The 13794-nt window shown below is 49.2% G+C and overlaps 1 protein-coding gene across 1 annotated transcript in view; it reads right to left on the minus strand.

Moving 5' to 3' along the window:
- Positions 1 to 593: 593 nt before the first annotated feature.
- MYH13 (myosin heavy chain 13) overlaps positions 594 to 13794 on the minus strand; it is a 47799-nt gene continuing 34598 nt past the window's right edge. Inside the window, exons 26-39 of the mRNA XM_005597784.4 lie at positions 13277 to 13403; positions 13070 to 13188; positions 11114 to 11310; positions 10550 to 10733; positions 9984 to 10149; positions 9212 to 9336; positions 8116 to 8424; positions 7831 to 8034; positions 5688 to 5813; positions 5228 to 5398; positions 2952 to 3056; positions 2761 to 2856; positions 1135 to 1269; positions 594 to 691 (exon numbers count right to left, since the gene is read on the minus strand). Of these exons, the coding sequence (XP_005597841.3) occupies positions 677 to 691; positions 1135 to 1269; positions 2761 to 2856; positions 2952 to 3056; positions 5228 to 5398; positions 5688 to 5813; positions 7831 to 8034; positions 8116 to 8424; positions 9212 to 9336; positions 9984 to 10149; positions 10550 to 10733; positions 11114 to 11310; positions 13070 to 13188; positions 13277 to 13403 (2079 nt within the window). The 3' untranslated portion in view covers positions 594 to 676. The remainder of the gene's footprint in view (positions 692 to 1134; positions 1270 to 2760; positions 2857 to 2951; positions 3057 to 5227; positions 5399 to 5687; positions 5814 to 7830; positions 8035 to 8115; positions 8425 to 9211; positions 9337 to 9983; positions 10150 to 10549; positions 10734 to 11113; positions 11311 to 13069; positions 13189 to 13276; positions 13404 to 13794) is intronic.

Genomic DNA, 13794 nt, shown 5'->3' on the forward strand with positions numbered 1-13794 from the left:
CCCAGCCAGAAGGAGGAGCAAGGCTTGTAAGACTGGTGAGCCCCTATCCACTCTCTTCCAAAGCATTGTCTTCCCAGGAGGAAATGCGGTGGAGAGCCCCCACTACCTGCTCAGATGTCATCGGGAGCTGTGGGCGAGTCTGAGAGGAGCGTATGTGTGGTCCCAAAGAGGGATGGGGTGGGAGAGCTGAGTTGCTTGGCGCAAAGAGCACTGCCTGGGGTGCTGGGAGCTTGGGGGTCTAGTCTCCGCTCTGCCCTGGACAACTAAGTCAGAGTGCTTAGTCCCTCTGGGCTCAGTTTCCCTGTCTGTAAATTTAGGGAGAAAATGGGGAACTGAATTTGGAAGAATTTAGGAGTTTCTTCCCAGGAAGAAAAAGTGCGACCGTCACCTCAAACGGTCTTTATTTTTAAAGGCTAAGGAAGCTGGTGGTTTAGCTGGCAATGGGTTGGATTTCCAGCTTTTCTACTCGGGGCAAGGAGGCTCCACTTTCATATCCTCACTCCCTTTATATGTGCAATGGAGCCGGTAAGAATCTAAAAACCACCCCACGGAAGAGGAATGGGCCGCGATAATAAACACAGCAGAGCCGGAGGTCCAGGTAGTGAGGAGAATTTATTTCTCACATCTTCCCTCCACTCTCCCAAGGTGTCCCATGGCAACGGGCATTGGGAAGGACTCATTCTTCCATCTTCTGTGGGAGGAAAAAAGTCAGACTCAGGAAATGAGTCAAACGGAAGGCGAGGCAGAGCATCGTCTTCAAGTGGGGCAGCTGGGGAGGCTGGAACTTCAGGAAAATATCAAGGAATGGCGTTATTTCCCTTTGCGCGTTGTCAGAGCCAAGCAGCTGAGCCCCTGGAGATGAGATGAGTCCCCTGGAGACAGGGCGAGTCCCCTGGAAAGCAGGGGCTTCTTGGGCAGCATCTCTCACAATAAGGAGGGTTGGAGATGATAAGGTGTCCAGCCCCTGGTCCCTCACTGCTCCCTCCCCCGAGCTGGAGCACGGGGTCCTGGCTACAGCAGTGGCATCTGTGAGTGCACAAGCAGGGAAGAGGCACCGAGGGCACCCTCCACACTCTCCCTCCCAGTGCTCCCTTGGTCCCGGGTCTCAGGACTTCTGGAGAAGGCTCCTCTCACCTGGCCCCCCACGTCTCGGCTCTTGGCCCGCAGCTTGTTGACCTGGGACTCGGCGATGTCGGCCCTCTCCTCGGCCTCCTCCAGCTTGTGCTGGACCCTCCGGCACCTGGACAGCTGCGTGTTGGCCTGCTCCTCCTGAATGGGAGACGGAGCGGGTAGGAGGCTGAGGAGTCCCTCACTCTGGCTGAGGCCCTCAGTTCCTGAAGGCCTTTGGGGACCCGGGGAACCAGGAGAGCTGGGCCCCAGATTCCCTGCTGGCAGAGGAAGGAAAGCTGAGCTCTCTGGGGTGAGGACAATGCCCCCAGCTCCTGACCCTGTATACTGCCCGGATCACCTTGTGGGTGCTGCTGCCCACCTAGGTGCCCGCTCATGTTTCCCTGCACCCCTCCTCTATGCCGTCTCTCCCACTGGAGCTCTCTGGAGGAGACCCACCTCCGGAGTCCTCCCAAGGCACCCAGAGCTGTCAGAGACCAACGGCCCAAGTCCTCCTCGCCCTGTGCCTACTCTCAGCATCCTGTCTGTGGCCAGGCCATCTGGCAGGTCTATTTGAGTGTGAACCAAGGGTTCCTGACAAAGGTGGCCTGCTGGGCACCCTCCAGGCTGGCCAGTCCTGCTGTGACTGCCCCAATGCAATGGGCATGAATCCCTCCCTGCATTTACCCAGTTGCAATCTGTGTCCCTGAGGTCAGGAGGGAACCAACAGCCTCCTGGGCAGGGAGGAAAGAGAACAAGGGGAGAAGCCATGCGCTCAGTCATTTCTCCAGGGCAGGGTCCCCCTAGTTTTGTTCCTCAGAATCCTAGTCATGTGTGATACTCTGCATATGATAAAAAGGTTCCCAGGTCCATTAAGGGTGGGACATGCTACATTCTAGAACGCCTCTTCCCCTTCAAAGAGTCAATTACATTTTACCTACAAAATCTGAGGAGTCCTTGAAGTAAAGCAACGAGTTCAACTTTGATTAACCCAGAGTTTCCAAAATGATTTCTTTTCTATGAAGAAAAAGTGCGCCCCTCAACCCACCTCAACCCCGCTTCCTGCTATTAATATTCCTCACACCCAGCATCCCCAGAAGATACTCTGGAAAACACCAGTTTCAGCCCACTCCATTTCCTTCCTGTTGGTTTCACCTATTTGACCAAGGGCAGATGGAAAAGGATGGACTCCAGTGGGAGTCAGGGAGGGCCCGGGAAGGACGAGGTGGTGGGGACCAGGGAGAGGGGCGAGGTGGGATGATGTGAATTAGGATGAGGGGCCTCGGGCCAGGTCACAGGGGCTGGCAGGGCTGGTGGGGTGGGCTGAAGTGGTTAGGGAGTCAGGGCGAAGCGAGGCCGGCAGGGTGGGCTAAGACGCCCTGGGGTGGGGGGGTAGGATAAAGTGAGCGGGCTGCGGCAGAGGGTGGGGACGGAGGGGGCTGGGCCGCGTGGGGTGATGCACGAGGCCCAGAGGAGATGGAGGGGACAGGTTTGTTTAAGGCAGACCAGGGCCGGGAGGAGGAGAGGCGGCCCTGTGTTTACAGCCTGCAAATGCAAACTCAGGCCCTGGGAACTCTAGGAAACAGGAACGCACTCCCGCTCAGAGCTGGGGGCAGCCAGGCCAGCGTGGGCTCCGGGGACCCCCGTACTCACGGCCTCCTCAGCCTGCCTCTTGTAAGCCTTCACTTTGGCCTGCAGCTTGTCCACCAGGTCCTGAAGCCGGAGGATGTTCTTGCGGTCCTCCTCGGCCTGCAAACACAGCACCCGTGCAGGGCCCAAACCCACTGCGGCTTCCGATGGGGTCTGAGCAGCAAAGCGCTTGGGGAGGTTTCTGAGACCTCTACCTGGTAAGTCATTTCCTTGACTTTTCGTTCGTATTTGTGGGCCCCCTTTAGAGCTTCAGCTCCCCTCTTCTGCTCAGCGTCTAGCTCATTCTCCAACTCGCGCACCTGGGTGAGGCGAAGAGACCACAGAGTTCAGGTTGGGTCCCCGGGCTTCTCTGATGGACTTGTGTGTTAGTCATTGCAGGGTGAACTCAAGATCCTCTAACCATATTTTGCAAATGCGTCTCCTCCTAGGGCTCAAGAACCAAACTTTGTTCATAAGGCCAGCACTAGTCCCTGCAGTAGCTTTGTGCAAATGAGAATAAGATGCCCTCTTTGGGCAGAGGCACGCCCAGGTGCACACAGCTTGGCTACTGGGCTGGACTTTGCAAAAGATACCCCTTCCTGGGGTCACACAGTTTGGCGAAGACCGTGCTTCAGACCTGACTTGTTCCTGTAGGCGAAACCTGCATGGCCCTTCATGGTGGCCCTGATTCCTGGTCAAGTAAGGCAGCAGGGGTCATGGAGAGAACCTGGGCCAGGAATAGTCAAAGGCATGTTCAAGCCCCAGGTCCAGCTGATCAATTGACCAGCAAGTCAGCTGCCGTCTCTGTGAGTCTCTGTGTATTTAGGATGGAGGTTATAATTCCTGCCCAACCTACCTCAAATGTGGGGCTCTAATTAGACAGAGTACATGAAGGTATTTTTTAAATGATAAAGAGCTACACAGGCGTTGTTAATTCCATAGCTTCTTATGCCTTTCCTGAAGTCTTGAGGTGAGAGGACAGCCATCGAGAATGCAGGTCACCAACTGTGACCCAACTCTACAGTCCAGAGAGAGCCAAGCAGCAGGGGTGGTGGCCGGCCACTGGGAATCCCAGTGGCTGCGGAGAGTAGGTGACTTTGGCCTTGTAGGCTCACTAGAAACCCTGAAATTTACCAGTGGAATAGGCTGACTCTGGGCGCTGCTCCCACAAAGATCCCACCTCCCATCCCTACCCTCTGGGGGCTGGGAAGCTGTCTCCCACCAGCTTCTACAAAACATTTGTTCCCCTGGGAATGCGCTCAAGGCCTCTGTAAGGTCTACGGAACTAAGACAAGTGGGCAGCTGGGAACCGGTGCAGTCAAGGTGCCTTACCATGCGAGGGGGAGAGGAATCAGAGAATCATAGAGGGTGGCAAGGATCTAATCTCTCCCATGATGGAGGGATCCAGGAGGAGGACAGGCTCAAGCTCATTTTAGTGGAACAGGACTGGGAATAATTAAACATAAGCATTTAAAGAAATTTTTGGGAAGCTCTATCTTCCCTGACATTTACTTTTGTTACTCATGTGTCCATGGCCTAGTAGATTTTAGGCAAAAAATCCTTTCACATTTAAAGTGTACAAATGTGGGTGACCACATCCTTAGAGGCTGGCATAAAGAATGACTGCATTTTGGGGCTTTTCTGCTGGGGAAAGTTGCTTCCTTCTCTTTGCCTGCTCCTCATCCTCTTTGCCTCCCACTCTTTCACTTCCTCTCATCCAGGGACAACAGAGACGTTCTAACAACCTCCTCCGCGCAGCCCTTCTCCAAAATGTCAACTGGTAGTGGAGCCCATTTTGAAAAGAAATGAAATAAACTATCCCAGGTCTAAGGGAAAAGCAAGGGTACAGGTAACGAAGGGAGCAATCAGCAAAGGAACTAACCAAGTGCAAAATATGCTCCAGATAAAGAAAAAGCAGGACTGTCCTATTTGGGGCATTGAACTCCCTGGCGCATTAGCCTGGAGGAAGCGCCAATCACCCCGTTCAGGATGGGGTGAGAAACACACCAACACTGCAGATCGTGGTTAGGAAATCTGGGAAGGGAGTGAGACCTGGGAGTGGGGAGATAATGGAGAATACAGATTTTATGTAGGATGGGCCATTGTTTATCAAAGTGGAGTTTGGTCCAAAATGTAAATTACACCAAAATGTGGAATTTTATGACTGTAAAGTACATTTACCCCATTTATGTAGATCTGAATCTGTGTAAAAAACAGAACGTGAACATTTAAAAATGTCATTACACTACAGTTATTGAGGCAAAAGCATTCTGAAGTGGATTTGTGCTCATTGTGGGAGAGGAACCCGTGAAGGAGAAATAGGCGGGAAATTTGGCTCACAGAGAGTTTTGCAAGTAGTCCTCAAACTAAATTTGCAGTCAACTCAATCAGTGGTCACTTTCCCGCAAGCTAAATTTCCGGATTGTGGTTCTGCCTGTAGTGGCTGAACCGGTGTCATTTTGAGGATGAGAGTTGTCTCAAGCCACTCTACCCGGTTCTCCAGTTTCTGGATCTGCTTCTTCCCACCCTTCAGGGCCAGCTGCTCAGCCTCATCCAGACGGTGCTGCAGGTCCTTCACCGTCTGCTCCAGGTTCTTCTTCATCCGCTCCAGGTGGGCGCTGGTGTCCTGCTCCTTCTTCAGCTCCTCAGCCATCATGGCCACCTGGTTAAGTTCACAGGAAATATCAGTGGGCCATCCACCCATCCCTACCTGGAGCATAGGGAAGATGCTGTAAGACTGGTTCTGTACATGCTGACATGTGCCTCCCACTCAGCCATCACTGACTATCCATAGCACGTTGCCTCTCCTGAGACTCCATCTCATTCCGTTTTTCCAAGTTTACTAACTGACTGTAGGCGGTAAGGAGATGAAATCTACTTGTCATGCTCTGGCTTAGAAGCCCCTTTCTTATCTCCAAACACCATCTCTGAAAAGGAAGAACAGAGCTCACATCTGTGATGGCCTTCTTGGCCTTCTCCTCCGCATTCCTGGATTCCTGGATAGAGTTCTCCATCTCCGCCTGGCACTGGGCTATGTCAGCTTCCAGTTTTTTATTCGTATTTATCAGGCTCGTGTTCTACAAGAAAAATGAGACACCGAGGTATAGGTTATATTTGGACACTTAAAACAACTGGAAGGGAGAGAGTTGGGCGGGGAAGGAAATAAATCATGATCTATTTCTTATTTTTCACATGGGGATTTGCTAGACACTGTTTCATTCTTGATCAAACAGAAAGTCCTGAAACAGACCCAGGAATTATACATAAAAGAGCTGAATGAGTGATAAAGGTAGACTTTCAAATATTTGAGGAAGGATAGATTATTCAATAAAAGGCGCTAGAACAAGGAAATGATTGATAGACATAACCATATAAAGTAAAAAATAATTCTCATGATCAAAATATGCCATAAATAGAATTGAAAGGGTGATGACAAACTGGGAGACACTTGCAGTGTATATTGCTGAAAAAATATTTCCTTCCTTAACATTTAAAAAAGACAAATCATGCAAATAAGAAAAAAGGGCAAAAAGCACAAATAGGTAAAACACATCAGAAGACATACAAATGGCCAAGAAATATGATGAAACGTTTCACCTCATTAGTAACCAAAGAAATAAGAATTTAAAAAATGATGTATTTTTCAACAATAAAATTGGTGACAATTAAAAAAATAATAGCTAGGGTCTTGAGAATTTATAGGAAAGAGCTCTTACATATTTTCCCAATGGGAATGAAAATTGGGACAACCTTGTTAATGATCAATTAACAATATACTGCAAATGTCTTCATTGTTTTGACTGTGAAATATTGCTTCTAGGAATGTATTTACTTCTAGGAATATTAATAATAGTGGATATATGTGAAAATTTAGTTATGAAGAAGTTCATCATAGCAATCTTCCTAATAGTAAAAAATTTTATTGAAATCACTTTAAAGTATCCAACACAGAGGATTGATTAAATGAAAGTACTGTAATACACAACTATAATAGACTACTGTTCTGCCATTAAAAATATTCAGGAGCTGGCCTGGTGGCGCAGTGGTTAAGTTTGCATGTTCCACTTCAGCGGCCCAGGGATTGCTGGTTTGGATCCTGGGTGCAGACCTATGCACTGCTTGTCAAACCATGCTGTGGCAGGCGTCCCACATATAAAGTATTGGAAGATGGGCATGGATGTTAGCTCAGTGCCAGTCTTTCTCAGCAAAAAAGAGGAGGATTGGCAGCAGATGTTAACTCAGGGCTAATCTTCCTCAAAAAGAAAAAAAATTCAAGAAGACTATTTAAAGATGTAGAAATATGTTCATGATACATTTTTAAAATGAAAATAAGTTGCAAAAAGATTGATCACATTTTTTCCAAAAATATACTTATGTACACAGACAAGGGCTTAGAATGAAAGATCTCAAAATGTTAACAATATGGTTATTTTTCCTCTTTTGGTTCATTTGTATTCTCTATTTTTTTTTTGCTGAGGAAGACCAGCCCTGAGCTAACACCTGTTGCCAGTCTTCCCCTTCTTTTCCTTTTTTGTTGCTTGAGGAAGACCAACCACAAGCCAACATCTGTGCCAATCCTCCTCCACTCCGTATGTGGGTTGCTGCCACAGCATGGCCAATGAATGGTGTAGGTCTGCACCTGGGATCTGAACCCCCAAACCCGGGCAGCTGAAGCTGGAGTGTGCCAAATCCAACCACTACACGACTGGGTTGGCCCCCTATTCTCGATTTTTTTATAACAAGGAATTTTAAAAATCTTTCATAAAAATAATCAAAATAATTATTTCAAAAACAATCCTAATTCTAAGATTGCAGCTTAAATGTTACTTCCTCTGTGAAGACTTCTTCAGCCCCTTTATGTAATAAATTTATCCTTCCTCGCTCTGATTTCCCCACAACATGCATGACCTTCTTTCTTCAGATAAAAGAAAGCTCAGAAATCTGTCCATCTGGAGTCAAAGTTATTCCAAGAACTAAGCTTAACGAAACTTGGTCTTGACTGCTAGTCTGGGAGGAACGGCGGGTGCTCCTTTCCACTTCGCGGAGTCCATCCTGCCCCGAGGGTGGACCCTGAGTGGAGGAGGATGGGCACACCTGGGAGTGCAGGAGCTGCACGCGGTCGCTGGCATCCAGCAGCTCCTGTTCCGACAGCCTGCGGGTCCTCTCCGTCTGCTCCAGGGCCACCTTCATCTCCTCCAGCTCCTCCAGCAAGAGGCCATTCCTGCGCTCCACGATGGCCAGCTGCTCCTTGAGGTCCTCGTTGCTCCTCAGGGCGTCGTCCAGGTGCAGCTGGGAGTCCTTCAGGAGAAACCAGGAGTGAGGCCAGAGCCCAGGGCAGGCTGAGGGCCAGGCCAGGTCCAGCACAGGCCGCCTGCTCACCTTGAGCTGGCCCTGGACTGTGCGCAGGTGTTTCTGGGTTTCTCCCGCCTGGCGGGTGGAATGGCCCAGCTGAATCTCCATCTCGTTGAGATCTCCCTCCATCTTCTTCTTCAGCCTCAGGGCGTCATTCCGGCTCCGGATCTCAGCATCCAGCATGCTCTGCGTGGCCTCTGCGGCCCGCTGGCTGTTTCTTTTAAGTTGCTCGATTTCTTCATCCTTCTCGGTGACCTTGCGGTCAAGCTCGGCTTTCACCTGGCTCAACTCTAGTTGGACACGCAAAATCTTGCTCTCCTCGTGTTCCAAGGAACCCTGATAAAAGCAAAGCAGTGATTGGGAGTGCCGTGGGCAGCCATATTCTTGAATGAGTATTTTTATCCCCATTAAGATAAAATGGGTATTATCATACCCATGTTACGGATGAGTAGAACAACACTCAAAAAGGTCAAACGATTTGCTCCCAAATGTCCCTACTAGTAATGAAGCTGGAACTGAAACTTTGTATTTGTCATTAACAAACAATCTTATGTCTTGGGGAGACAGAGCATCTTTTTGAATTAGTAAAAATTTTATTGGGTGTCTATTTTAATAGTGACCATAAGTCAGAGCCAATCCATTCTCTGAAATGACAGAGCAACTGATCTCTCATTATCCTGCGTTATGGAGATATCCACAGAAACATCTCGACCATCCGCCCTGCACTGGCCACCACTGATTATTACATCAGGACCCTGCACTACTTTGATCCTACAGATTTCCCAATAGCCAGAGACGATCGTGGGCAACTCTCTGTCAAAACGGAGGGATTCTGAGCCGGCTCTCACGATGTTTGGTGATTGATTTCTCGCTTCTTGAGAGGAAGATATTGAGGGCATAATGAATAAATTTTTTTATTTTCCAAAGGAGAAATACGATGGACTAGCGGACACCCAGGAGGTGAAGCAGCGGGGCCTGGCTGTTTCCCCAGGGATGGCTGGATGTTCTTCCCCAGTGGAGCCTCAGCTCCTCCTGGCAGGAAGCGCCCAAAGGGGCGGTCGAGTTGCCCTCCTTCAGTGTCCCATCCTTCTGAGCTCCCCCGTGTCGGATCCCAGACACTTGCCTCCGCCTCCTCCAGGGCGGCCTGGAGGTCTGACTTCTCTTGTTCCACTTGTTTCTTGCTCTTTTCCATCTCCTGAAGATTCTTGCTGGTCTCTGCAATCTGCTCAGTTAGGTCAGAAATCTCTTCTGCAAAGGACACGCTCAATTTAGGCTGTTGCAACAGGCTCCGGTTGGCAGCACAGGCATTGGGGACTGGCTGTTCATGCACAATATTTATATCAAAGAGAATGCAGTAGAGCCCTTTGGGGGAGGTGTTGGCAGGGTACAGGCATGTCACCTCACCTGAACTATGCAGAGAGAACAGCAGCAAGAACTCTGGACAGCCCTAAAACCTCACAGAGGATACGGATGGTCACAGAGTGGACCAGAGGGGAGACTGGTGGGCAAAAATCCATAGAATCGTAGTCTTTTGGAACTAGAAGTGGCTTTAAGGCACATTGGACGGGTCTCATTTTGTTGGTCAGGAGTTTGAGGTCCTAAGGGATTTAGTGATATGCCCGAGGACACGAAGCCATGTGGAGACAGAATCCGTGGAAGATCTTGTTCTCTCACAGAGCGGACAGCTTAGCAGCCCACTGTGCCCTCCGCCCTCAAGGACATGATGTGGCTGCCACTGTGTCCCACATCAGGACGTCAACTGAGTCAATGCGTAAATGCGAGCATTTTGTGGGCAGTAGGAAGGAGGCCACGTTTGGAGGCGGCTGTGGCCAAGTCGGGGAGAGGTGGCAGGAAGAGCAGGGGACCATTACACGCCTGTGGTGGGGAGAGCTCACCTTGCAGATTTTCATTCTCCCGCCTCAGCGTCTCTAGCTGATCCACCACCTCCTCGTAGGCATTCCGCATCTTGAAGAGTTCAGTACTAAGTGACCTGGACTCTTTCTGAGCAGCTTCCAACTCAGCTTTGCTCTCGTCCAGCTTTTGCTTCCAGTCTGCAAGGACCTAGAAGATGAAAAGGGACATGTGAGAGGCAGAAACGGCCCAGGGACTTGAAGAGTCCGTGTAACCAGGGCTGTCAGCAACGCCAAGGTTACCCATCCATCCTTAGGGACCAAAGACACAGGGTGGGCCGCACTCTAGATCACAATAGCACTTCGGGTGATCTGCCGCATTCTTAAAAACACATTTTGATCTCAGAGTCATCTGAATTAGCTTTAAGTAAAAATAAAGTTCCCTTTGGAGGGACCAGCACAAAATTAAAGAGACACTGCAAATCCCACCCCTCTCCCAAACTGGGCCTTGATGCTCCCGCTGCGGGCCTCCCGGAACGTATGTGCATCTCACACATCCAGGCCTGAAAGGCTGTGGCTTTCATCACTGCTATCAAGAGCTTGGGACGGACCTTATCGAAGTTCCTCTGCTTCTTGTCCAGGGTGGTACAGGCGGTGTGGGCCCGCTCCAGATCCAGCATGAGGTCATCCACTTCTCCCTGGAGCCTCTGCTTGGTTTTCTCCAAGGAAGCACACTTGGAGCTCACCGCCTCTGTGTTTTCCTCGGCCTCCTGGAGCCTCTGGGCCAGTTTCTTCCTAAGAGAACCAGACCTTTTCTATTGTTGGCAAAGGTAGACTATTTTAGAAGTAACTGTCAAATCTAAAGAGAAATGAGCAGTCTATATGGGACTGGCACTTGAGAAGACCCAGACCTAGAGTTTCATGAATGGACGGGATCTAAGAATCACCTGGAGAGTCCCAAAATTCTTGGTGGCAAAGCAGGTCACCAAGGAAGCACCAAGGGAAGCAGGTGGAATGGACAGTTCCAAGGCAGGGACAGAGAGACCCTATCTGAAAACTTAAGAAAGCTCGAAGGCCTGGGTAGGAAGAGAGATTCTCCCAAGGTGGGAAGAACTCTTTGTCCCTTCACTTGTGTCTTAGGGTCACCTCTCCTACAGTAACCTGCGAGCCCATACTTGGCCTCCTCCAGCTCCTCCATGCGCTGGATGGCGTCCGTCTCGTACTTGGTCCTCCACTGGGCAACCTCGCTGTTGGCCTTGGACAGCGCCCTCTGCAGCTCGGCCTTGGATTCCTGCTCCTCCTCGTACTGTTCCCGCAGCAGGTCACAGTCGTGGCGGGAGGACTGCAGGGCGTGGGCCAGGGCGTTCTTGGCCTGCCGAATTACAGTGGTGACCAAATCGCAAAAACCTTTGGCCATTTTCCAAGTTATTTTCATTTAAACTGGCGTTTCCCAGCTTGAATCGTTTCCATGCTGCCTTCACAAATTTTTCTCTACTAGCGTATTGCCTGTTTTATTTGCTGAATTTTTAAAAAGTTGGCTCTTTTATTATATTCAGATATATTTATTTAAAAAGTAAATGACTATACTACAGTAACTGGAAAACCATTAACGTTTGCCATAAATAGAAGGTAAACATAAGAACAAACGCAATGGAAATAAAGCAACGTTATCACCTTCCAGGTAGGCACTCGGCTGCTGTGCTCTGTGCCTGAGGCCTACTCTCTATTGCTTAATAAGGAACATGAGCATGTGCTGGAGAGACGCATCCAAGGTGAGACCTCTTCCTTGATGGAATCAGAAGAATTGAGGCAGAATTAGAAAGGGAAGAATTTTCTCCCTGCTAGGTGCAATGTTATGAAATGCTGTGACCATGAAAAACCTAAAAGCGTCTTTTGGGGTCACCAGGGGGCTGTGTGCCCACACCGGGGAGCTCTGATTCGAGCTGCACCGTCTCCGTGGCTCTGCCTCCTCTTCCTGAGCAGGGAAGGACACGCCGGAGGCCTCCATGACTCCCTCCCGTCTGGTTAGGAGGACAGTTCAGCTCTCATCATGACGGTCACATCGAAGAAAGAGTTTTGTTGACGCAACGCAGTCATCTGTACATCAGTACAGATGATGTACATTGGTACATTTTCATTCTTTTCAAACACACATAAACAGCAAAACTTTGCCCAGGAAGGAAAACTTCGCTGCTACTGAATCCTGGCCTCGCTCCTGGGATGGACCTTCTCACTGCTCATCCAGACTCTGATTCTCGCCACTCCCCGCACCCCCTCGGTCCACCAAAGAGCCTTACCATGCACTAGAAAGATGGAGGCAAACATAGTGCTCGTTCTTTTTTGGAAGAGGCAGATGGATTTTGTGAGAATTCCAAAAGATTTCCTTGTAAGTCTTAGCTGATGCGTGGCAACCTCAGAATTACATTTACACAGTTTTGCCAATGCCTGGATTCCTATTCTAATACTTGGACACACATCGGCAGCATTTACTAAGCATCTGCTGTGTGCACCGTTCTACTGTGCGCTGTTCCTGCTGTTTACTATGACAGTGGGGAAAAATTCCTCTTGCCCTCCAGGAGGTTACAGATCAGTGGGGAGGCAGGCATTACAAACATGCGCATCTGGACATTGACGTCAAGAACACGATGATGATGGTGTTTGTGTTTACACAAATGTCCCAAGGGTGCCTCTAAAACCATGCAGTCTTTTTGGAGAAGAGGAGCTTAAAATCAGGTGTTGTAGTAGGTAATACACAAAGTGTGATGTAGAAGAAAGAGGAGGGCATTTCAAGCAACCTGGATGCACTGCGGGGCAGAGTAAAGGAACACAGAGGCAGAGATGGTCCAGCTAGTGCAGTGACATGGAGGGGATGGCCCTGGTTGGAGAGCGGATTTTATCAGACCATTCTGTGGGGCCAGAAGAGCCCAGAGGATGGACCACCCTTGCAGTTTTCTAGTTCTAAGGAGGGAAACCCAATGCCAAGGTCCTCTAACCTCAAAGAACGGGTTCCTACCATACTACAAGGCAGAGAGAAGAAGCATCAGACTTGGCGATGTAGCTCTGCCTCCAACCAGCTTCGTGGCTTCTTGGGTTCTTTCCGACTCTGCCATTCCAAAAAGAGGCATCCTCACCTTGGTTTCTTCTTCCAGTTGCCTCTTAAGATCCTCCAGCTGCTGGGTCAGGGCCTGCTTGCTCTTGGTCAGCTGTGAGATCAGAGACTCCTTCTCCTCCATTTGGTGGCTCAGCTCCCCTACCAAACAGATGCGGCCCCCGTGTCAGTGCCGCTGAGCATCCTCTCCCACGGCCCAGCTGGACCACAGCGCCCTGCCCATCCTCACCATTTTGGGTCTGCAGTCTTGCCTTCTGCATGTTCAGATCATGGATTAACTGTGTCTGTTGGTCATCCTTGGCTTTGATTTCATTAAATTGGTCTTCCACAGTTCGGCACATTCTTTCTATGTTACTCTTTAAAAAAAAAAAAGAATCAACATGAATGGGAAAAATGGATTCCTGGTGCTCAATATTGAACTGGGCAATCTGACGGTTTAGCTTCTTGTCAGGTAAAACAAAAATACAAATACAGAACACATAAAGTCAGTTTAAAAGGTCATAATCATTTCACATTTGTTTCACTTTTATTTGTATTGCTGCTTAATCACCAATAGCTTGAAAATCAGCTTTTGGTAGATAAGTACTTAATGATTTGTAAACAAACATTTGAGAAGATGCCACTCAAAGAAACCCGGGATCTTCTTGTAACATAAGCAATTTTATTGCCATGTGCATAATATTGTCTTGGATGTGTCTGTTTGCAAGCAATACATTCAGGTGACACTGTTGAGTGGTTCATTTAATT

The sequence above is a fragment of the Equus caballus genome, chromosome 11 (assembly GCF_041296265.1).
Source record: "Equus caballus isolate H_3958 breed thoroughbred chromosome 11, TB-T2T, whole genome shotgun sequence".
In the NCBI taxonomy this organism is placed as follows: domain Eukaryota; kingdom Metazoa; phylum Chordata; class Mammalia; order Perissodactyla; family Equidae; genus Equus; species Equus caballus.